General features: G+C 43.6%; 3 protein-coding genes and 1 non-coding gene across 4 annotated transcripts; 1 reads left to right on the forward strand and 3 right to left on the reverse strand.

The window, feature by feature from the left end:
• The first annotated feature begins 6529 nt into the window (after nucleotides 1-6529).
• On the forward strand, nucleotides 6530-8431 carry LOC127756916 (uncharacterized). Its single transcript, XM_052282304.1, has one exon. It carries the CDS (start codon nucleotides 6870-6872, stop codon nucleotides 7854-7856), a length of 987 nt encoding a protein of 328 aa, XP_052138264.1. The 5' UTR covers nucleotides 6530-6869; the 3' UTR covers nucleotides 7857-8431.
• A 7887-nt stretch (nucleotides 8432-16318) lies between these two features.
• On the reverse strand, nucleotides 16319-18957 carry LOC127756623 (RING-H2 finger protein ATL8-like). The gene is made up of 2 exons (XM_052281972.1): nucleotides 18322-18957; nucleotides 16319-16967 (listed from the first exon to the last, which is right to left on the reverse strand). The coding sequence occupies exons 1-2, from the start codon at nucleotides 18642-18644 to the stop codon at nucleotides 16574-16576; spliced, it is 717 nt and encodes a 238-aa protein (XP_052137932.1). The 5' UTR covers nucleotides 18645-18957; the 3' UTR covers nucleotides 16319-16573.
• Nucleotides 18958-21498: 2541 nt separating this feature from the next.
• Nucleotides 21499-21571, reverse strand: TRNAA-AGC (transfer RNA alanine (anticodon AGC)). The gene has a single exon. It is a non-coding gene; the product is annotated as a tRNA-Ala (tRNA).
• Nucleotides 21572-21951: 380 nt separating this feature from the next.
• On the reverse strand, nucleotides 21952-23966 carry LOC127757866 (probable glycosyltransferase 3). The gene has a single exon (XM_052283449.1). The coding sequence runs from the start codon at nucleotides 23696-23698 to the stop codon at nucleotides 22307-22309; it is 1392 nt and encodes a 463-aa protein (XP_052139409.1). The 5' UTR covers nucleotides 23699-23966; the 3' UTR covers nucleotides 21952-22306.
• Nucleotides 23967-24277: the final 311 nt, after the last annotated feature.

Raw genomic sequence — 24277 nt, forward strand, 5'->3', positions numbered from 1 at the left:
CACATACCTAATATTAGTTGACTAAATCTCGGCAGGACCCACCGCATACCATGTCCTATACGGAAACAACCTTCGGATATAGGAGGAGTTCCGGATAAGGAAAGACAACCAGAGTTCTACATGGAAACGACAAGTACTACTCGGATTGTATCCATATTGGTTTCCCTAGTTCTACTTGGACAAGGAGACACCTATGGGTATAAATACAAGCCCCCCTAAGAGGAGAGGGAGGAGGATCAACACCCAACACAATCGACATAGAAGCCACAACATAGAAGCCTACATATGCCAAGACACGCCGCCGGATATCGACTTCAGGGATAAGCACGGCTAGTACCCTACGGTGTCTCCGGATACTGTCAGGAGAGACGAAAGCGATATCTCTGATCTCGTCGGGCATGGATTCGAGGAGGAAGGCTACCCTGTTGTCGACTACGAGTCAGATCGTCAGACCGCCAGGTCGACAACAGTTAGATAGGCTACCTCAAATATTGTACTAGTGTGATTATCATGAATAAGAGCAATACCAGCTTCAGCCAACAGGATGTATGGTTATTACCTGATAATTCAGGGGCCCAAACCTGTATAAAAATCCCCGTCTCCATCTCTTTTACCTCAGTCTCGCGTATATCCTAGTACCAACGATCCCCATACTATGCAAATACCGTAGTCGCGACATCAAACGTCGACAGTGGCACGCCAGGTAGGGGGATTTTGGTGCTTCAGGATTTAGACGAGATGGGTTTTAGAGATGGATTCTCCAACAACAAGCTACTCGACGACTTCGGTTGTGGGGAGATCCAACCTAACCAGATCGGAACCATCATCGTCATCGACAACTTGGTCTATCGAGATCATCCAAGCCTTAAGCTCCACGGCATACCAAAAGATGTTAGATCGCATGATATCGAACGAGTACGCAGCAAGGTAATTGGTAGATTGGTTTCTTAAATTGATCTACTAATTTTGTAGATATATCCGGCATATTTCTACACAGGTACGCGATATTTTATATGCAATTTATCGTACATATTCATATCATACAGCATTGTCAGATCAATAATTTATTATGTTTTCCTAGAGCATGTCTTTTATACAATATCTGTTGCGCGAGTGTCCCCGATGTTCAATCGACTACGGTCTAACGCTGGGGGCTCGCTCTGTTTTCTTCTGTATAAATCATGCTTGTTTACGGTCTACATAATGTCTGATATTTACATCTGCTCGTTATATCCTGATAATACTAGAAGATCCATGCAGTTTTTTTGAGTACATACTCGATATTCTCTGCTATATATCCTGCCTTCTAGAAAATATTTTTCAGGAACAATTGAGCACTCGAGTAGGTCGTGGTCGAGTACACCACATTATCAATAACGATCTCGACAAATGCAGAGTCGTCGCGCCCAACCTACCAACGAAGACTGACGACCTATCTCATAGCACCGGCCATGGCTGGACTACTCGAGAAAAGGTTGTTAACGGATAATTCCTCGCAAACGCCGTCGGCTTGATCACCCGACATGATTGCGAACGGGCATCCGGATATGCTACAAGTTGGGTGTGTGAGTCATGCTGGCCACATGAGACGCACATAATAAACCAACTCTAGCACTTCTATTGGTGTCCGAGAGATAATTCTACACGTTCGCTGGTTCTCGATCCAGTGTGTAGCAATCTCTCGCACCACAACTTCCATTGGTGTCCGAGAGATAATTCTACTCGCTTGCTGGTCCTCGAACCAGTACGTAGCAATCTCTCACACCGCAACTTCCATTGGTGTTCGAGAGATAATTCTACTCGCTTGCTAGTCCTCGAACCAGTACGTAGCAATCTCTCGCACCACAACTTCCATTGGTGTTCGAGAGATAATTCTACTCGCTCGCTGGTTCTCGAACCAGTACGTAGCAATCTCTCGCACCGCAATCTTCCATTGGTGTTCGAGAGATAATTCTACTCGCTCGCTAGTTCTCGAACTAGTAAAACGTAGCAATCTCTCGCACCTTAACTTTGGATGGTCGAGGTACAACTACAGCAATAACGCAGCGGTCCTCACACCTTAACTTCGGATGGTCGAGGTACAACTACAGCAATAATGCAGCGGTCCTCGCACCATGACTTCAGATGGTTGAGGAACAGCTATGACTAGTCTTCGACTGGCAGCGTAGCGGTCCTCGTACCACGACTCCAAATAATCGAGAGACACCTACTCACTGGTTCTCAACCAGTCAATCATAGCGATCTCTCGTACATTTACTTCTAGTGGTCGAGTTTAGACTACACTTGGTTCTCGACCAGCGGTGTAGCGATTCTCCCACTACCCTTACTTCTAGTGGTCGAGTTTAGACTACATCTGGTTCTCGACCAGCGGTGTAGCGATTCTCCCACTACCCTGACTTCTAGTGGTCGAGTTTAGACTACACCTGGTTCTCGATCTGCGGTGTAGCGATTCTCCCACTACCTTTACTTCTAGTGGTCGAGTTTAGACTACACCTGGTTCTCGATCTGCGGTGTAGCGATTCTCCCACTACCTTCACTTCTAGTGGTCGAGTTTAGACTACATCTGGTTCTCGACCAGCGGTGTAGCGATTCTCCCACTAACCTGACTTCTAGTGGTCGAGTTTAGACTACATCTGGTTCTCGACCAGCAGTGTAGCGATTCTCCCACTACCCTGACTTCTAGTGGTCAAGTTTAGACTACACCTGGTTCTCGATCTGCGGTGTAGCGATTCTCCCACTACCTTTACTTCTAGTGGTCGAGTTTAGACTACATCTGGTTCTTGACCAGCGGTGTAGCGATTCTCCCACTATTTCTACTTCTAGTGGTTGAGTTTAAACTACACCTGGTTCTCGATCTGCGGTGTAGCGATTCTCCCACTACCTTTATTTCTAGTGGTCGAGTTTATACTACATCTGGTTCTCGACCAGCGGTGTAGCGATTCTCCCACTATTTCTACTTCTAGTGGTCGAGTTGCGACTACCACCTGGTCCTCGACCAGAGGTGTAGCGATTCTTCCATTACCTCTACTCCAACAAAGTTGACATAAGATACACAATATCGCCAAGTGTTTTACCCAGAGATCCCTTACCACAAAAGACACCTAGCGTTGAAACCTATCCTAATGTCCCTTTACGCCGTCTTGACAAGGCCTCCGAGGAACCTAAGGGAACTTCGGCTGGGGACGCCCAGAGCCGATAAGGCCTTGTCGGATCCTTCAGAGACGAAAGACCATGTAAGATCTAGTCGTGTAAGAGTTCTCGCCGTGCGTATTAACCTAGCCGTGTAATCGGAAATGGATTTTCCAACTTCACGGCTAGGGGCTAGGATCAGTGCTTGTTCAACCAGGTCAAAGGTCTAAGAGCCTTATCTCCCGAGAATGATTCTCCGATGACAAGGCTGGGGGCTAGGGAGAGTGTATAACTCAACAAACTGACTGATCGAAGTCGGTAAAAGAGTAGACGCTCATATACAAAACATTGGTCTGTAAATTTAATTCATTTTCGGTTTCCATACATATTATAACATGTCATCCTTTGAGCGTTCGCTTGGGGCTATTTCTATCTAATATTATTTTCTAAGTATTGATTTCAGGAAAATTCTATTCGACATTATCGAAGGCTCCATGTCTCTATGGTTCTACACCAAGATCGACTAAGGCGAGTACGACAAATGTCGACAAGACTTCGTCGTAGATTCTACGCCTTCTCGATCGCTCGAGAACGGTTGGTGGATCTCGACAAGGAATACGGAATGAAGAGATGGTATACCCGCCGAGATAAAGTTTCTTGACTTCAATCCAAATTCTCGATTACAGCAAGACGGGAGACTTAGTCGCATGCTCTGTACATTTTTGGTTAATGTCGAAGATTGACTCAGACAAACCCTTTAGGTGCCCGCACGAGGCTGATAAAGGAAGTCTAACATTATCTCTGAACTCATCGAGAACGGTCACGTGAGCTCGATAACAGTTACTCCAAGGTCTGCGCGCGGTTGAGAATATGAACTCGTTCATTTGCATTGAAGTCGGGGGCTACTGTTAGGGTTATGGATACCACATACCTAATATTAGTTGACTAAATCTCGGCAGGACCCACCACATACCATGTCCTATACGGAAACAACCTGCGGATATAGGAGGAGTTCTGGATAAAGAAAGACAACCAGAGTTCTACATGAAAACGACAAGGACTAGGATTGTATCCATATTGGTTTCCCTAGTTCTACTTGAACAAGGGGACACCTATGGGTATAAATACAAGTCTCCCTAGGAGGAGAGGGAGGAGGATCAACACCCAACACAATCGACATAGAAGCCACAACATAGAAGCCTACATACGCCAAGACATGCCGCCGGATATCGACTTCAGGGATAAGCACGGCTAGTACCCTACGGTGTCTCCGAATACTGCCAGGAGAGACGAAAGCGCTATCTCTGATCTCGCCGGGCACGGATTCGAGGAGGAAGGCTACCCTGTTGTCGACTACGAGTCAGATCGTCAGACCGCCAGGTCGACAATAGTTAGATAGACTATCCCAAATATTGTACTGGTGTGATTATCATGAATAAGAGCAATACCGGCTTCGGCCAACAGGATGTAGGGTTATTACCTGATAATTCAGGGGCCCGAACCTATATAAAAATGCCACATGGATTTCTTTCACCACTGTGAAACCATTCGACACGTTTTTCTTTTCAAGACCATTTGACACGGTGAAGTTCAGGGATTCGAGGTACGGCTGAATCCTCTCCCAACCATTTGATCTCAATTCTTTTTCTCTGAACTCATTTGACCTCCTCAAGTTCTTTTACCGTGCAAATTCCTGAACCCACAGGATTGGAACTGGAGAGAGAGAGGCAACAGAATTTCTGATTCCAGGACGCGATGATCATGATCTCACTCCGTGAGAAGATTGAAATGATTATCATACAGATTAGCCGGAACCAAAACGGTTGCTACCTTACAGTTGATCGTGGAGCGATAAGAGATGTGTGGTTTTAACTTTAAAATTCCGTGTTCAATTCTCTACACTCTCATAATTTTTTCTTAACAAATCTTCCGAGGATGTCTCTTCGTTCAAATCTCGGGTTTTTTTTTTTTTTGAGCTGATCCATCCATCCATGATGATATGATGCTGTGGGCTCTTGCAGACATGCATTCTGCGTTTTCCTGCCGGTTGGACGCTTCTCACATGTTCCCTCCTCACCGGTTCCCCAACTAACTCGTGACTGCACCCGGATTGCGACACTGCCACACTGATCGACTCCTGTGCATCCATATGCATGGCGACATGGTCGACTGTACGAGTGATCAATCGAGGAAAAACATTCGGATCAAATTTCACCAAAAAAGAAAAGGACAGTTTGAATTCCCTTGAGAGACAGTTGAAATTCCTACGTTCCAAAAGAGCTTCATCGTACAATCTCGTTTGGCAAGTCCTTTTTTCCCCCTATTTCGAACAAATTTTTTATTTGACATATTTTAAATGAATTTGAAAAACTTTTAGAGAGACAAACATTTCGAGCCACCTCGAGAGGACTAAAATTAATCCACGTGAAATTCGTTGAAATTGTGAACCCTAATGAGCAACAAGTGCAAAGCTTTATGTACATAAACCATACCAACTACTCTCTCCATCCCAATTTGATCATCAGTCATCACATAAGCTTTTTTAGGTTTTCTCAAAATAATCATTATCTAACAAAGTGTCTCTTTGTTATTTGTGCAAAAAATAAATGTGCATGCCCACATGCAACCAATCAATTAATTTCTATTGGTTTAATCCATGCAACATTTAAAATGTGAATTAATTTTTATTGGACACGAAGTGATGGAGGACCTTGATAGGTGAGAATTAATTTCAAAATGATGTAAGTATATCTTGGTGTTATTGGTCATGATGTTATTTACTTAGAGGAGATCAAATTAGGATGGAAAGAGGATTATTTTTATAATCGCCTACTATGGTACAGTATAACGGTAATTTCTTATGTAAAATTTACTATAGTACACTCAAAGTATATGATCTTACTCCTAGATACCGTAGAAAAGTGATACGGCTTAAGAACACACTAAAAATTAGTAATTTATTAAAGGACACGGTAGCCATTATTTTTATCATTTTCTTTTTACCAAATGAAGAGAGAAACTGCGTAGAAAAGACAATTCTCATTCCTCCCCCAATACTCCCTCCAACACATAAGAAATACACATCGAACCAACCCAGAAGTTACTCATCTGAACCAAAAATAATAATGTTTATAGTGTACTTCAGAAAATTATTAATTTTAAAAAATATCCTCAAGCTGTTTCACGTTTTCGCAATATCATGTAACAAATTTCGCCAATTTAGGGGTTGTTTGGTACAACGAAAAACAGTTCAATTTTCATTAGGAAACTGTTCGAATTCCCCTGTTTCATTCTATTATTTTAAGAGCCATTATCTTTATAAAAAATTATTTTAAGAGACCCTACAGGTACGGTTACAGCAGCTGCAGCTAACAGTACATAGCTATTGGTATTTCTGCGGTGCAGGTGCAGCGGCCGAACACAACCAAAAAAATGAAGTTCATTTTTCACAAGAAAAACTGTTCGAATTCCCCTGTTTCAATTCAAACCTCATACGCCAGCACGATCGATCCGACGGCTCTTGATCACCGCCTCACGATCCAACGGCGAGCACACTCCTCGACGCACTTAAATCCGAAGCTTCCTCCTCTTCCTCTTCCTCTCCTCTCCCCGCGCCGGCAGTTACCCGTTAAAACTCGTCGCCTCCGCCATAATAAGTTCACTCCTCCTCCTCCTCCTCTCTTAACTCCACTCCACCACGCCGCAGATCTCCCGCGACGAGCTCGAGCTAGCTCGAGGCCATGGTGAGCGCGTCAAGCCTCCTGCTCCCGTCGTCCGTGCGCGACTTCGCCTCCTGCATCGGCGACGGCGCCGCCTGCACCGCGCCGTCCTCCACCCGCACCCGGAGGGGCTCCGCCGCCGTGCAGGCGCAGCCGTCCACGCTCTCCGTCACCGCCTCGTACCGCGTCGCGCTCGCGTCGTCGTCGTCGCCGCCGCTGCAGCTCCGGCTCACCTGGGCGCACTCCCCGCTCGGCCCCACCCTGTCGTTCTCCCCCTCGGCGTCCGGTCGCAAGGTGCTCGTCCGCCGCCGGAGGGGTTCTTGCTCCGTGCCGTCCTCCGGGGAGGATGAGGCGGTGGAGTCGGAGTCGGAGTTGTCGGCGTCGTCGCCGCGGCTCGCGCTGTTCTGGGACCTGACCGCGGCGCGGTTCGACCCGGCGGCGTCGCCGGAGCCGGTGTCCGGGTACTACGTGGTGGTGGCCGTGGAAAGCGCGGAGGTGGTGCTCGCGTTGGGCGACCTGGCGGCGGAGTTCGTCAAGGCCAAGTTCGAGGGGACGACACAGATCCCCATGGCGGCGCCGTTCGCGCGCGGGGAGCGCGTGGTGGTGGCGGTGTCGTCGGGCGCGGCGGCGGCGGTGACGCACACCGCGCGCGCCCGGTTCGCGGAGGGCGGGGCGGAGCACGAGGTGAGCGTGGGGTGCGCGCCTGGCGGCGGCGGCGGCGGCGGCGGGGACGAGCTGTGGGTGAGCATCGACGGGAAGCGCGCGGTGCAGGCGCGGCGGCTCCGGTGGAACTTCAGGGGGAACCAGACGGTGTTCGTCGACGGCGAGCCCGTGGACGTGATGTGGGACCTCCACGGGTGGTGGTTCCGGCGAGAGCCGCCGGCGCCGGGCTGCGCGGTGGTGATGCTCCGGGCGAGGAGCGCGCTCGAGAGCCGCCTATGGCTGGAGGAGGAGGCCGCCGCGCCGGCCTTCTCCCTCCTCGTCGAGGCCTTCAAGTCCCCACCTTGACTTCACCATCTTCTTCTTCTTCAACAGCTTCTTCATTGCCTCATTTGATGATGGAATTTACCAAACCATCAAACCAAATATGTGTCCTTTGATTACAACTTCCAACTTAGATTAGATTTTCTTTTATGGGAGATAAGATTATCATCATGTCTGGGGAAAAACAACATCATGGACAGGTCATATACTGAGAGATTGGTGTGATTGTGTAGTGTAGGATCGTTTATTATTATTATTATTATTATTGCTTTTCCTCTTTACTGATTTTTTTTGGCTTTTCCTCATTTCTGAATAATTGTTAGAGCATTTTTGTTTGTTTGTGTGTGTGTGTGTGTGTGTGTGTGTGTGTGTGTGTGATCCGTACAGTTAACAAAGAACAAAAGAAGCAGATTCAGAGTTTGGTTTGATCCTGCTGTGCTGTATGAATGAGGTGGTGCCATTACTCTTTACTGTTCTTGAGTAATGCAGCACTTAATAACAGTGATAGGATCTGCTTCTTGCACTGTTTTGTACTTCCATTTTTTGTATATACTATGTACAACAATGAACAAGACAATGTCTGGATAGATTTTCTTGCAGTGTTCCATCGGATCTCTTGCATATCTGGTACTTCCTCTGCATACTGCTACTGTTTAAATGCTCAAATCTTCAGCTACGTCACTGATTCTTGAGACATGTACACACCACTCGTTTCTATTACAGACTAAATAAACTTATCTATGATTTTTCTTCTCTCACATCATGCATATGTTGTTCGGCAGTAAACACTAATCAGCTTCAATCATGTTGATCTAATTTCTTCAGTTTTGTTCTGCTTTTCTACCAGTATTGATTACCATATCCTGACCGTACAGCTGGTGCCACATGCTCTTCTACTACAAATTTGTGCAGTCTGATGGAGATGCAGGTGTAAAATGCAAATGGCAGTAAACCTGATTTCACCGTGGTCCTAGCTGCTCCTGCAGACAAGTAGAGGAGGTACTGTACTACTGTTTGTTTGTTTGGTGTTTGCTTCCTGGTACAACTCGTGCGAACTTTTGCTTTTGTGCTGCCTCTTGTTCTTCTCACGAGAGAATGAGTTGGCTTACTAGATTCTGCACTCGTTGGTTGCTATGTTTTCTTCTCTGAATTTTTGTCTGCTCCTAATCTGTTGCTATGTTTCATCTCTGAATTTTTGTCTCCTAATCTGTTGCTATGTTTCATCTCTGAATTTTTGTCTGCTGCTAATCTGTTGCTATGTTTCTTCTCTGAATTTTTGTCTGCTGCTAATCCAATCAATGCCAAATTGCTAAACAGAAGTAGGGGTGGAAGGGGACTGATGCTGTCATGCTGATATGGCTCCCAGCAAAGCATGTGAAGGTTGTCTCCATCATCAACTTTACACTTAAAACTCTAATTCAGAAGCAACCATGTTGATACATTGAGACAAATTTGTCACTTCCTTTCTGTCTTGTCTTGATTTTTCATTGTACACTTGCTAGGAAAGCATACAAAAGCATACATTCCTGAAGATGTGTTGGTTCGCTGTTCTGGACACAGCTCCATTGTTGCAGGAATCAACTGACACTTATAGCAGTATCTTATGTACACTGCTTCTAGACATGGTTCACAATCCTGATACTGGATCAGCAATATCTTTAGATTTCACAGAAACCAAAGATAAACCTACAAAATCTGGAAAAATCTTATCAAAAGTTTAAAATTTCAGTTTGAATTTTTTTCAGAGATAACTGAAAAACCGAGTTGTTTCTATTTTTTACCTTGTCCAAAAAGTCCGGATATACCAGTCCTCATCGGGATAGTAAATTGACAAGTTTTTTTTACAGTATTTAAGAGGATGTACGGACTTACTAACGCTAATTTATTCGAGGAATAAACCAAACAGCATATTTGTAAATAAAACTTGTATATAAGTGTTCTTAACTATCTAAAAGCAAATGATAAAAAATAAACTATGATGAAAAAACCTCAAAATCAACTCCAAATTTAAGATTGAAAATTTAAATTTTGGCTGATAAACATAAATATAAACGAAAAGATGAGGCCGCGGTTTAGTTCTCCCAACGTCAAATATATATGACTAGATAGTAGTAGCTCTTGATAATTTAACTATAAAATATGTGGTACCTTGTAAAATTGTCTCTCTAAAATGCTCTAATCTGATTTACATACAGAAATTGTTCAGAAGAAGGCACGTCGGCAACCTAGCTCGACTCCGGCCGTCGGCCGGCCTTATCTGCCTATCTGGGTTGATCAATTACTAAGCATGTTTTAATTGGAGGCCGTCCAAATGCAGTGTTGCTTTCACGATTTATTTCGGTTGCTTCCAAGATATGCAGCGTATATGATGATTAATGGACAATGGTGACCCGATGTATATTGATGCATGAATCAATGAATGATGGTACGCTGAGTTGTTGCATAAGGAGTAACTCAACTGATTCCGCGATTTAGGTATCACGAGGTATTTAATTTGTGGTACCTCCTCAGTAAATGATGCTATATACTTTATCTGAATTCAAATATAAATCGTCTTAGACTTTTCACTAGAATTAAAAATTAACAACTCATGTTTTCATTACCCTTCACTCGTATTTATATTGGAAATATGGGTTATTATGGTACCTCTTGGATGACATTAAAAGTCCAGGTAATTTTATTATTCTTGAGATGAGAAAGTATTGGGGGTTCAATATTTTTTAATGTAAAACTTGGTACCTCCAAATACTAGGTACCTCGATGTATTAGAATCTAGTATAAAATTTTGGTACATAAAGATACTTTTTCAAGTACCGTAAAATTTTCTTCAAAAATTTATACTACTAGAAAGGTAGCCCGCGCATATGCGCGGGCATCTTATTTAACTGTGTTAGAAATTTGATTAAGAATGTTTATGATTACTCAATTGTAAACATGTTTAATTTTTCAATAATTTGTGTGGTGTTTCTATAAATGCTAGTAACCATCGCCAGCATATAAATTCTAAACTAAAATTACTTAAAACCATGCATTTTTGGTTTTATAAGAAAAAATATATATGAAACTATATATCATTTGTACATAGATATTTTCTACTAAAAATATGGCTAATACGACTACATCATCTAATTAAAAGAGCTAAATATGTTGAAATGTTGATTTAATTGTAAGTATATAGTATTAAAGTATGAAACTGCGGTTTAGCGATAAATGTTTTTCTCAATCAGAAAATATATTAGAAAATGAGACTTTTATTGCTCCCAAGTTGTAGTTTATGGTTGTATACTTTGAAGTGAAATTGTGTTAGATTTTGTTTCCAACATAATGCCGAAAAGTCAAATTTCCTATTATATTTTATTTAAACTTTTAGTTATTTTCATTATATCAGTACTCCTAAAATATTTGAACATTGAGAATGGGTTTCAAATAAAAAAATGTTAAATTTAGAAAAGAAAAGTTCAGTCTTCAATTATTTTTATCATGTTATTATTATTTTTTCTAGATTTCCATTCATCCAGCATCCCTTAAATGTTTTGATCTCTGCAAGTTGGAATAGAAATATAAGTGGGTTAAGGCCATACAACTTGGCATGGGATAAAGGCATTCTTAAATGTTTTCAATATGTTGTCTATGACAAATAGATCCTAGACGGGGTACATGTTATGACATGAAAAAATGATATAATTAAAAGTTTTTTCTCTAATCTATTAGTGGCAACAGATATCATATGTACAATTTGGATGTTATGATCATCTTAGGAAAGCTTATTTATCTCTAAAAAGATCATTTATTCATAAAAGCGCATCTAAGATCAAGTATAAGTAAATAGCCCCAATATGCATGTTAAGAGAAATTAACTACTTCCACTGATGAGGAAAAATATATCAATATTTATAACACCAAATTATATTTATCGAATTCAAAATTTAATATGCTTTTATAATATAACTGTTTTGTGTTGAAAATGTTATTATGTTTTTTATAAACTAATTCAAGTAATTTGACATAGACAAAAATTTAAAATGGCTTGTGATTTGAAACAGGAGGAAAAAGGTCATTAGATGTCTAGCATGGTATTAATAATGAGTTGACCCTTTTTTAAAAACATAAGGTGGGATATTTTAATTTTTAATAAGAAATTTTAGTATTTTATTTTATTTATTGGAGGCTTCAGGGTGGATAGATGTAGTCCACAATGCAAGTCAATACGTATATTAAATTATTGATTTAATTTAAAATTACAATAGTTTAGAAATATCATAAATTGAATATACGGTATACAAATTTATGATTATTTTAAAGTATAATTTATGTTTTTTACTATAAGTGCTAGCTTGAGGAGAAAGCTGGCTAGACTGGTTAGGCAAAGTCTATTTGTGGGAGTTTTTTTTTTCCCGTAAAGATAATTTTGGATTTAGTTGCTATGAAGATAAAAAGACCATAGAAGGAATGATAGGGAGAGAGGAACAGGAGGGAGGGAGTTTTAGGATTTTCTTTTAAAGGGAGACCTAACCATATAAGATAGTGGATCCATCGATTTAAGTGGAAACAATGGTTAGATGTTTTATTTTTATTTGTCACACTTATAGATTTTTTTTAATTTATTAAAGTGTTACGTGGTGATCGACTTACAAGCGTTTATGGGCATACCATTAGGCCCAGACATTTGTAGTTAGAACGGTTGCATGATCTAATTTTTAGATAACAAAATATGAGCAATATGGATTTTAAATTTTATATTTCATTATAAATAACACAACAATTGACAAAAACTGAGAATAAAATTGTAACTTGGGAGTTATGATCATTTAGATGTCCGAATTAATTTTTGATATATTGAGTGTTAATTAGAAAATAGGAGAGGATGGGAGATTCGGAGGGTCGAAGGAGTACATACTGCATTTGTTTTTTTATCTCATGTAGGTAAGGTGTTGGTGGTTGGGATACCAGATTTATTTTCTTCGAGATGGTGATCTAATGGTTAAAATTAGCAGGTCCATCAATTCAAAACAAAGTTGACGGTGTGATTATAGAATACAACGTGAGGATATAGAAGAATGCCATGTGGCGGCCGAGAGCGTTTATAGGAAATTTAATTGGTTTTTAGTATAAAAACTCATTGAGCTTCCTATAAACACTCTTAGGCCATCACGTGGCACTCGTATAAACGCTCGTAGATCACCACATGTCATATCTCTAAACTAAAAGTAATATTAAAAATTCTGAAAAAAAAGAAAAATATCTAAATCTGTATAATGTGATTTTATATCTATTAACACTTCCTCCTAAACTCCCGTTGTGTACTTACTATACGCGTAGTAGTAGTACTGTTTGCCGAAGGTGTAAACGAAACGTACTGTTTGCAAAAAAAAAAAAAAGGCGAAACAAATAATACTTACGTATAGTAATGTATGTACGCCAGTGGAAAAAAAAAAAGGGAACGTACATACCCTGCCCGATCCTCACCTGATCCCAATGATGGTGTACGTTCTCCTCCTATTTCTTTTTCTATATATTAGTTATAGCAAACACGTCATTTTTTTTCAAAAAAAGTGGGATACCAGATTTATTTTTTTATGGAGATCTAATGGTTAAAATTAACAGGTCCACCGATTTAAAAGAAAATCGACGGTGAGATTATAGAATGCCACGTGGCAATCTAGGAGCGTCTGTAGGAGGCCACATGACGACTTGAGAGTGTTTGTAGGAAGTTTAATGGACTTTTAGTATATAATAGATGTCGTTCTCTCAATTTTTCGGTGATGTGCATCCTGAAAAATTGGATTGTTTGAGACTTAGGAAAGGATGTTTTATATGGTTTAGCCTTGCATGTTTTGTAAACCAGTTTACTACAGCACATGGGTAGGAACAAAAGCAATGGGCTCTCACTCTTTACCCCTATCATCCCTATTACTGTCCAAATATATTTGCATTCTCTGTTTGATCTATTCCATTCCTGCAAGTCGCTAAAACTTTACTGGTTACTGGTTAGACATTTCTATGAATGCAATAATGCTTCAACGAAACAAATTATAATTATAGTGTCCATGAACTAACAAAATCCCAGCAGATGGCATCTTTCAAACTTTAGAACAACAGTTTTCAGCCAGTGGCATATTATATCATGTAATGTAATGGCCCGTTAATTTGACGTCATAATTGTGGAAGTAGGATGCCCATTGTCCTATCACCAAACCTCATGTGGATAATAATAATTGGCACATCCATAACACATGAAAATTTCTAGGAACATGTAAATTTTCCCATTACGCATCATACTTTTGTAAGACACTGAAATCATCAAATTTCAGTACTTCAAATGCTTCAACTAGATCATTTTTTTGAAAAGCATATCACATCGACTAGGACCTTTTAAACCAACCATCAAGTGGGCTCTTCTTTTTTACCCCATATACAACCGTGAATACTATGATACATATCTGCCGTTGCTTGCTATGAAGGCTAGAAAGATACCACTCCAGCATCTCTTAAAGAGAAAGTGAAAAAAAAAAGATAAAAAGTGATCACACCGCCCCCCTCTCCACATTACAATTTAAATGACAATGTAAATGGCTTCACATGAAAGCATTGTTTACCATGTTGTACTTCTACTAGTAAGCACCAAACATAGTCATTGCAAACCTGCTTTCGCCAAAGTTTCAGGCTTTCAGCGGTAAGCAGCTGTGAGATCATAAAAACTGTTTAGGAATTAGTTAAACCCATCATTAAGACCGAAAAGAAAAAGGGAGAAGAGTATCAGCAGCCAAAAAGATCATGGAAATTTTTATTCCAGGATTACCCTAAACATCTGAACTGAATTTACTGTATAATATAGCTGGATTACAACTAGTCAGCTACAACAGCTCAACACAATGGAATGTAGCAGAAGAAGCAGTAATGGAGCTTAGCTCCAACATGACACCTGCATATAGATCATAGATGGATGGGTACCTGAAAAGGGACCATTTATACAATGGATGATGGATGTTTGAGCCTTGATGGACAGTCCATATCATCATGATGCTGGCGGTGGCTTGGCAACGACGACGGGGAAATCGATGATGACGACTTTGTCCATTGCTGCCATGAACGTGCCTGCAAACTCCAGGTGTTTCTCACGGCTCATGTAGCTCGTCAGATCTTCAGAGCTAATTCCCGAAGGTCGGGGAGAAGACATGAGTGAAGCCCTGCGTCAGCATCTCTTGGTTCAACACGACTTTTCCCCTGCAAAAATGTGACAGATCCAACGAGTTTGCATAACGAATTTTAGCTGTTTCAAGACTGAAAATTACAGGTTTATTCAGATACTGACACTGGTGGTCTTCATCTTAATTCTTAGGCAAATTTTATCAGAATGTACTGAACTTCAGCTAGATTCAGAGCAGAAAACTAAGTCTGAAACTCTGAATACAACAGGGGTCGATGTAGTATTATATCACTTTGTCAGAGGATTTCACCATGTCCATCTCTGAAAAAAGCTTTGGTCATGCCATGCAGGATGTCATCCACCACGGTGCCTGCCATGAACATCACCAGGCAAAAGGTTCTTGATTTCCACCATGGCCGAAAAGCGCAAAGCTCCCAGCCTTCGGTGCCTTCTCGCAGAGTGCGATGATCACCACCATGCTGGCCACCATTTTAAGGGCAGAGTGAGTGAGAATTCTGCTCCGGCGAGGACCACCACCACCACAGACATGAACCACTGTAAAGCTCACTAAGGCCTTCCTTGGCAGTACACTACTACACTTGGTTGAATCATTTCTGCATAGATGGTCAGCGCACACACTGTTGCAGCAGGGAAGAAGAACCATTGCTGCTGCTGATGCTTTGAGCACACAAAGTTCAGATCTATTGTATGAGCCATGATTGGACCGGCCGACATCCATGCGTGGACAAACATATAGGCTGTTCTTCTGCCACTGGAGGCCCCTCTGGCCCTGCAAGATTTGGCTTCAGAAGAGATATCATATCACCATCTGAACCTGAAACTTCAGATCTTGGATCAGGAATTCAGAATTATTCAGCATTGTGCTGGTTCCCACCAATGGAGGTCATGTTTGATCGACTAATCCCAGAATCACACCAATTGGGCCATTCTACCATACTGTTGGTGCCATCAGACTCGACAAACATAGGACAATGAAGCCACATGCTGCTGCTGCCGTATGAATAGCAGCCACTGTGTGATGTCTGACTAAGCTCTCCCCAAGTAGATCGAAACAAGATGGCAAATTGGCCACTGATTTAGATGCTGTTCAGGAAGAATTTCTCCACGAACTGATGAGTGCGAAAGCCCCAACTTGCCAATAGACATGCATCAAGTTCCTCTCAAATGATCTGATCAACGAACTAATCAACGAGTACTTCAACCTGTTTGCCGGTGGCGTTGTAGGAATGTAGGTACTTTTTTTCTGTGTGATTTTTTTTGCAGGTGTGCTGTTGTTAATAGTAAGCCATTGAATTTGAATACAATGGGATCTTGAATATGATGACAAACAAATGTGGTTTTCTTAACAAGAAACCTGAACGGTTTCTCATATTTACATCAAAACCGCTCCAAAACTAACCTATGACAGCAATCCACGGATCCCCCTGTGTCGATGTTTCTAATATTACAGGTAGTTTCACCTGGCAGAGAGCAGACAGAACAGCAGAAATTTCAAGCAGCTAGTTGCAGGGTCCTAGCTTAGTGGATCATGATCTGTCATGAATATGAGGACTCTACTGTTTTTTGCTGGTTGTTATTTTTCACCAGGGGGGTTAACTTCAGATGATGGCAAGCTATTCCCCCCTTCCGCCGGTGGAGTATATAATGTCCGATTCACCTGGTCAGGTTCATTTCTGAGAACCTGCGATGTCCTTGGCGAATGACCTGTTCCGACGAATAGGCAATTGCATTGATCTGATCTTGATGCTTCAGGAGAACATGGAGGTAATGGTATTATCACTGCACTTGGTACAGGAGACATCGTGTGCTTGCTATCAGGGTAGTCGCACAACGAAATTCTACAAACTGGGCATGTTGAATGGTGCATTAGCCAAATATCTATGCAGGCCACGTGAAAGCCGTGGCCACAGTAGGGAAGAACACGGAGCACATCTTTCTCTTCGTATTCTGCAAGACAGACTACACACCTGCCAGTGATGAAGCAAACAGTTTAGAATCTAGGCTTGGTGGAGTTGGGAACAATTAGTAAAAATCGTATACAGTGTCATCTCATTATTTCTACTTTATTTAGTACAAGACCATAAGAAAGCAAACAACACCAATATAACAGAAGCATCTCACTCCAGATAACAGTCAAATGCATCAAACAATCAAGCTAATCCTCAATAGCAGTACCAGCATTGTCTTTCAAAAAGAAAACCTTGCTATTAGCACATCAAGCACAGATGAGGGGGTTTAAGTGTTTGACCCACTTGATGACAGTGACCCATCCTTACCCAAGAGCAGTTAAAATTTTGTATTCCTTTTGATTGATATAGTAGCCTTAGCTGTTCAGTAGCAATGCAAGTTCAGGGATCTCAGGACTCATAGTCAATCTCCAATCAAGCACAATAATCAAGACTTCGGTACTGAAGCAACTTTTTTTTTCCTCAGGGACCAACACCAACATGGACCTAGTTAATCTATCACATAACTTTTTTTTTTCCTGCACGGTGCTGTTTTTTCAAGATGTTTTAGTAGCAGTTGTTTATGACTATGGCTTGCCATGATCAGATATGTATGATACCAGGAAGTGAATAGAAGCAAGCAGACACTTCCCAAATCTCAGTACAGAAAATGCTAAAGGCAACAGCTAATTTTAGGCAACAGGTTGAGTGACTGTTGCTCACAAATTAGCGGTTGTCTAGCACGGCTCAGTTACTGAGCTTCTCACTAATATTAGTAGCTCATAGTGCAGTGTAAGCAACAGTCACATTCAACACTTGCAAACTGAACCATGTGACATACCCAAATCCTCCCCCAAGAATAACACTACTAGTAGTACTACTAGTTGCATGTTCACGCATACGTGAAGAATGAGAGAACACCAAATGAAAGTAACATCCGCAAGATTCCCCCAACTAAACAGTGATAATGACAAGTGCCGAAGCAGAAAGTATCCAATCCTAATTTTATAATGGGTAGCAGATCCCCTTTCCTCACCCATCCTGAGGGCGCCCTCGCAACTACGAAGACCACAATTTCAACGCCACTACTCACTTCCCCCCCCAATAATCAAGCTAATACTGATATAGTAGTAGAACGTGCGGAATCTGGTTTTGACAGTTCCACTCAAACCGCAGGTTCCACTCGTGATTGGATTCACCCAACGAACGAACAATCAATTCAATTCAATCCCCAATGCAATTAAACAATCGGAGTAGCTGCGGCGCCGCAACACCGCAGAATCGAAGCTTGGATTCGACGCAAACGCGACGGCGTACAGTAGCACGGGCGGAAAACGAATCGGCGATGCGGGGGGAAGGCGAATCGAGGACTTACTGGGTGGAGGCGGAGGCGGAGGAGGAGGCGGCGGGGGAGAAGGCGCGGGTGGGGAAGGCGGCGACGGCGGCGGGGTCGAGGCCCCCGGTCCCGGAAGCGGCCCCGGCGGCCGACGAGGGCTGGTGGTGGCCGTGGCGGTCGACGTAGATGGAGAGGACCCCCGATACGGCGAGAGGGGAGGCGCGGCGGAGGCGGGCGCGGCCGCGGCGTCGCCTGAGGAGGGCGCAGGCGAGGCGGGAGCAGACGAAGACGATGAAGAGGACGCTGACGCAGAACCCCAGCAGCGTCAGCACCATGCTCCTCGACACCCCTGCCGCCGCCATGCCCGCCGCCGCAGTGCCGATCCCGCAACGGCGCCGCCTCCTCCTCCGCTCGAGTCCACTACTACTCACTCGACAAAAGCGAGGCTACATGGATGGATGGGATGGGGATTGGTTGAGGTGGAATTTTATGGAAGTTGATGGGATGGGATGGGATGGGATGGTGGGAGGTGATGCGATTTTGCAATGTCAACCGCCGCCGCCGCGGAGCAGCGATTGCGTTTTCTCGATTCGATCGGGTGATGGTGGTGGTGGTGTAGTGGTTTGTGCTACGCTACTGTTGGTGTTGGTAGCTTTCACGGCTGCGGCTGCAACGGATGGATGGATGGAGCGCGACGTACTAGTAGATTACTACTACTACTACTAGTAGTAGGAGTACCAGCCTACCAGGGTGGGATGCACCAAGGATGGGTGATGTCGATGATACCATGTCAAACCCACGTACGCAAATACTCTCTCCATCCTTAAAAAAAAAAACTCAACCTAAAAATATCCTGATTCGTTGTTATAGGAGAGGTCACATCTCTTTTAAGGTTAAATTTTTTGACGGAGAGAGTACGCAATACCAAGTTTAGTAACGCCCGAAGGAGAACAAAGCTTCGCCCCTAACGCTACGTGAACGAACCTTTTTAAGGTTGTGTTCTTCTCCCATTTTCCCAACCCACATCTCTCGTTTTTCGCGTGCATGCTTTTCAAACTGCTAAACGATGTGATTTATGTAAAAACTTTTAATATGAAAGTTGTTTTAAAAAATTATATTAATCTATTTTTCAAAAAAATAGTTAATACTTAATTAATCATGTAAAAATACGAGCTTCGTTTTGCGTGCCGGGGAGGAGGGAAAAAGGTAAGATACGCCTAATTGGGCTATTAAAACACGCACGCACCCCAGAGAGGGAAAAAAGGTAAGATACGCCTTGACCATTATTAAATTAATCACTGTGGAGTAGAATTTTTTTTTAAAAAAATAGTGGTGGATGCTCATATGGTTGCATCCAATATATTAGTATGGAGTATATATGGAAAGAACTTCATCGTCTCACCTCACATGTTCTCAGCTTGAAACCGTCCGAATACGACAACTTCTTGGACCAATTGTCTTTGAGTATTCATGCCATGTCATCAAAGTTTCCATTGCATTGATACGAAGATGTAGTTGTGCCATCCCCCTCAAGCAGCAGCATCACCGGTCGTGCAATGGTAATCGTTATCTGCATTGGTCATCTTCAAATACTCATGTTCTTCTCTGCCAATTTCAAGTACCATGCCACGTCTTCTTTCAGTTGCCACTATCGTCTCTTTTTCAACTATTTTTGTTCTCCTCTACCCGTGGATCGCACTAGTATTTCTTCCTCTACGTTGCTCTATGTGTCGCAACCAATTTAGAGGTTGTCTCTAGTTCTCTTCTGCTCTCCTTCGACAATAGTCACGGCTCATATTGGCCTCCAACCTAGCTTGTGCGGCATTGCCAACACCACTACAGGCATTTGTCTCAGGTTACCTCTGGGCCTAGCAAATCCAGTGTGGCATCTTGTCATCCACAGTTTGAAAGCATTGGCCATGCGATGTCATCTTCCTAATTATTGGCGCGATCGTGACACCATACAGTCTTTATCTTCAGTGCGTCAACATGCACCTTGGTCTACGGTGCCATTGCACGCACTCGTGACCACTCCATGGCACTCATTATGCATTTTATGGCTTGGCAGGTAACTCATCATCGGCATCCGGCTTTGACTGCCTCGTCCACTACTACCATACACACAGCTATCTATATCAGGGCTTATCAATCTCTTCGCTTTGGTTACCTTGACAATGGAGAACATAGCTATCATTGTTGAGTACTCTCGTTTGTTTCTTCTCTGGTCTTAATATCCACGATACTCACGCTTGGAATACAGGGATGTTAGAGCCTATGTATAGGCCTCTAGAGTATCCGGTTATTATGGTGAAACGGATTAGTTTTTATCTCTGTCTTTTGGATTATTTGAGATTCAAGTCATGTTATCTGACATATACCGATCTTATGAGACTAATAAAGTCAGTCCATGTTATAGGCAGACATCTTCTTGTACAAGCTTTCACATATATAGCTCAAGTTTATAACACTTGCAATGTAAGAAAAACGTCCAATGAGGAAATTAATCAAATGAACATAGCGTATATAAGACTATCAATATGAAAAAGAAAACCCGAAGATATGGGATCTTATGTTAGCAAGGAAAAAAAATTAGAAAAGTGAAATTTGAATGAAAAGAAAATAAGCTTATAGCACTACGCAGTACTGCAAGCTTTGATATAGCTCAAGTCTGTAGCACTTGCGATGTAAAAAATATCCAGGAGGAGGAAATGAAACGTACATAGCTCAGGTTTACAGCACTTGCAAATTGCAATATAAAAAAAATGAAGTTTTTGGATCTTGTGTTAGCAAGTAAAAAAACGAAAAGTGAAATTTGCTGGGGAAAAGAAAATAATATTATAGTACATGCAGTATAAAAAACGAAGTTATGGGATCTTGTGTTAGCGAAAAATAAATGAAAAGTGAAAAATTGCCGGTGAAAGAAAATAACCTTTTAGCGAGGGGAAAAAAGGAAGAAGAATGAAATTTGCAGGGAAAAGAAGAGAAATTAGAAAAGAGAAGGAAAAAGGAAAGTGAAATTTCATGAAAAAAGGCAAGATTTTTGGAGATGCTGCACTGCTGCAGTAAAATAAGAGAAATTAGAAAAGAGAAGGAAAAAAAGAAGGGAAAAGTGAAATGAAAAATAAAGAAAGAAAATTGGAGATATGCTGCAGGAAAAGAAGAGAAATTAGAAAAGAGAAGGGGGGAAAAAAAGTAAAAGTGAACTGAAAAAAAAATTGGAGATGCGGGGTATCGATCCCCGTACCTCTCGCATGCTAAGCGAGCGCTCTACCATCTGAGCTACATCCCCGATGTGTTAGTGATTTCGTAAAAGTTTTACATAATCTTTGCGTCATCGAGATGCAGACAAGGAGAGTTTGTCCCTATGCACACAAGCGCAACGAAATTACAAATAATTGGCCCATTGAACATAAAAAAAAACAAACCAAACAATTCAACCTTTTTGAGTCATGGGAAAGCATGTGTCCATTTTCTCTTATCCTACTTTCATTTTTTGTCCCTTAATCCAAATACAGAACCAAACAGCAGCAGATGGTATCATTATCGTCATCATCACTATGCCCGTTGCCTAATAAAGAACCTGAAACGAACATTCAACAAACACATACCAAAAAAAAAAAAACTTGTAGCATCGATCACACATTTGATTATCTCCATGCGTAATTCAGAGCAAAAATTCCACTCTCTATCTTGGCGTCCATCTTGAGTCATGAGACTTCACAATATTACAAATCATTCGCGCACTTAACCTAAAATTAATCAAACCAAACAAAACAATTCAACCTTTTGAGTCATGGGAAAGCATGTGCCCACTTTCTCTTATCCTGTTTCATTTTGTCCCTTAATCCAAAAACAGCAGCAGATGACTTGCTGCGTCAACAATTACTGTATCATCATCAGTTCATCACTATGCGCGCTGCCTAATAAAGAACCTGAAACGAACTGTATTTGATTCAACAAACACATACAAAAAGAAAAAAAAAACTTGTAGCATCGATCACATTTGATTATCTCCAAGCTTAATTCAGCTCTCGATCTTGGCGTCCATCTTGAGCGCGGCCTCCTTGTTGACCAGCGGGTTGTCCGTCCGGTTGGCGAGCCGGCGAACCCGGGCGCTCGCCAGCGACCGGTGCCGGAATCCGTACAGCCGGAGCACCTGGTTGTCGGCGAAGTTGAACGCGCGCTCCATGCCGCCCAGGCAGCGCTCCCGCGGGTAGTCACCGTAGCCGCCGCACGGCTTGCACCCGACGAAGTGGGTGACGAACGGCCACCGCTCGTCGCCGAGGCCCGGGTGGTGCCTCTCCATCATCTCCTCGTACTTGTCCACGAGCCCCGCCCAGAATCCATGGAGGAAGTACTTGTCCTCCACGTACACCTTCTCCATCCACCTCTCCTTTTGCGTCAGCAGTATGTGGATCAGCGCCGACTGGTCGTCCGCCTCGAACGCCGGCCGCCCCGTCAAGCTCGCCGTCAGAACCTTCCCGGCCTCGTCGCGGACGCGGCCTTTTGGTCCCATGGGCGCCCACGCGTCGAGCAGCTCGAGTGACCATTGGCAGTTACGGAGGAGGAAGCTGCCGGTGTTGAGGGCGATCCAGGAGCGCTTGGCGAAGAGGAGCTCCGGGTAGCCATGTATGACGAGGTTGCTGGTGTCGTAGCGGGCGAGCGGGAGCTCGAACGCCATGTCGGTGAAGAGCGCGTCGCTGTCCATCCACCACACCCACTCCACCTCCGGGTGGGAGAGCATGAGGCGGCGGAGGAGCGGCAGCTTGGCCCAGTAGCCGGCGAGCTCGCGGTCGAGGTGCGCCATGCTGTGGACGATCTCGATGCCGTGGATGCGGCAGTAGTCGATCTTGTTCTTGGTCGCCTTGAGCAGGTAGTGGTCGCCCGCCGCGTCGTCGCACGGCGCCGGCTGCGACCCGGTGACGAGGAGGATCCTGGGCTTGCCGCGCGCGTCGCGGGACGGGAACCCCGGGTTCCGGGACAGCCATTGCCGCCGCTTGGCGTTCCACCGCGTCACCTTGGGCCCCAGCGTGTAGGTGTGGTTCGAGCTCCTCCTCCTCGCTGCCGTGGCCGTCGTCGTCGTCGAGTTGGTCGTCGTTGTCGTCGACGCGTCGACGCCGAGTGGCTCTTCTTCTTCGTCGTCGTCGTCGTCGTCGGTGTCGGAGCGGATCTCGCGGAGGATGCGCTCGATGTCCTCGACGACCCTGGCCTCCTCGGCGGCCGCCACGGCGTCGGAGCCGCCGCCGCCGCCGACGCCGTAGGTGAGGAGGTTGATGCCGACGGTGCCACGGAGGACGAGGAGCGTGATGAAGCCGCAGATGAGCGTGATCTTGACGTTGTTGAACGTCCTCTGCATCTGCTTCCCCCTCGCCGCCTGCTGCCTCGCCGCCGGCCTCCCGCCGCCGGTCACCGCCATAGCTACACACTACTGTGCTCCTCCGCTGCTCGATCGATCGGCGAGCGTCTGGAGATCGATGGAAGAAGAAGAAGAAGAAGTAGAGTTGGGTGGTCTGGTCAATGCGTGCGATCTGGATGGCGACGTGCCGGCGAGTGGGCGGCAACGACGTTTACACCCTCCTCTCGTTTCGATTCGGATTCCGAGCTCGCTGCAGCGGGGGGAATGAGGAAAGTCAGCGGCGCGCGACGCGGGAGCGCGCGAGGTTTGAGGCGGAGGTGGAATATGAAAATGGAAGGAGTGGCAGGCCAGCTTTGATTCCTGCTCTGCAATTACCATTTCCTCGCGGAGATCTGCGACTTAATAATTGGGACAAATTTTATATGCGCCCGAGTGATTTTTCTTTCTTTTTTTTTTACTGCGGTAGGTTTGCTCTTCGATAGCGAACGGAGGGTGGTCGAGGCCTAGGGGTGGGTGACATGTGGCGGGAAGAAAGGCCATGGAAGAATATTTTAACCTTTTCCCCTTTTTTTTTGGCGGAGAGGAAGAATATTTATTTGTTTTTTTTGCGGTGAGGAAGAATATTTAAATGTTTTTATT

This window comes from Oryza glaberrima, chromosome 12, assembly GCF_000147395.1.
Source record: "Oryza glaberrima chromosome 12, OglaRS2, whole genome shotgun sequence".
NCBI classification, from domain to species: domain Eukaryota; kingdom Viridiplantae; phylum Streptophyta; class Magnoliopsida; order Poales; family Poaceae; genus Oryza; species Oryza glaberrima.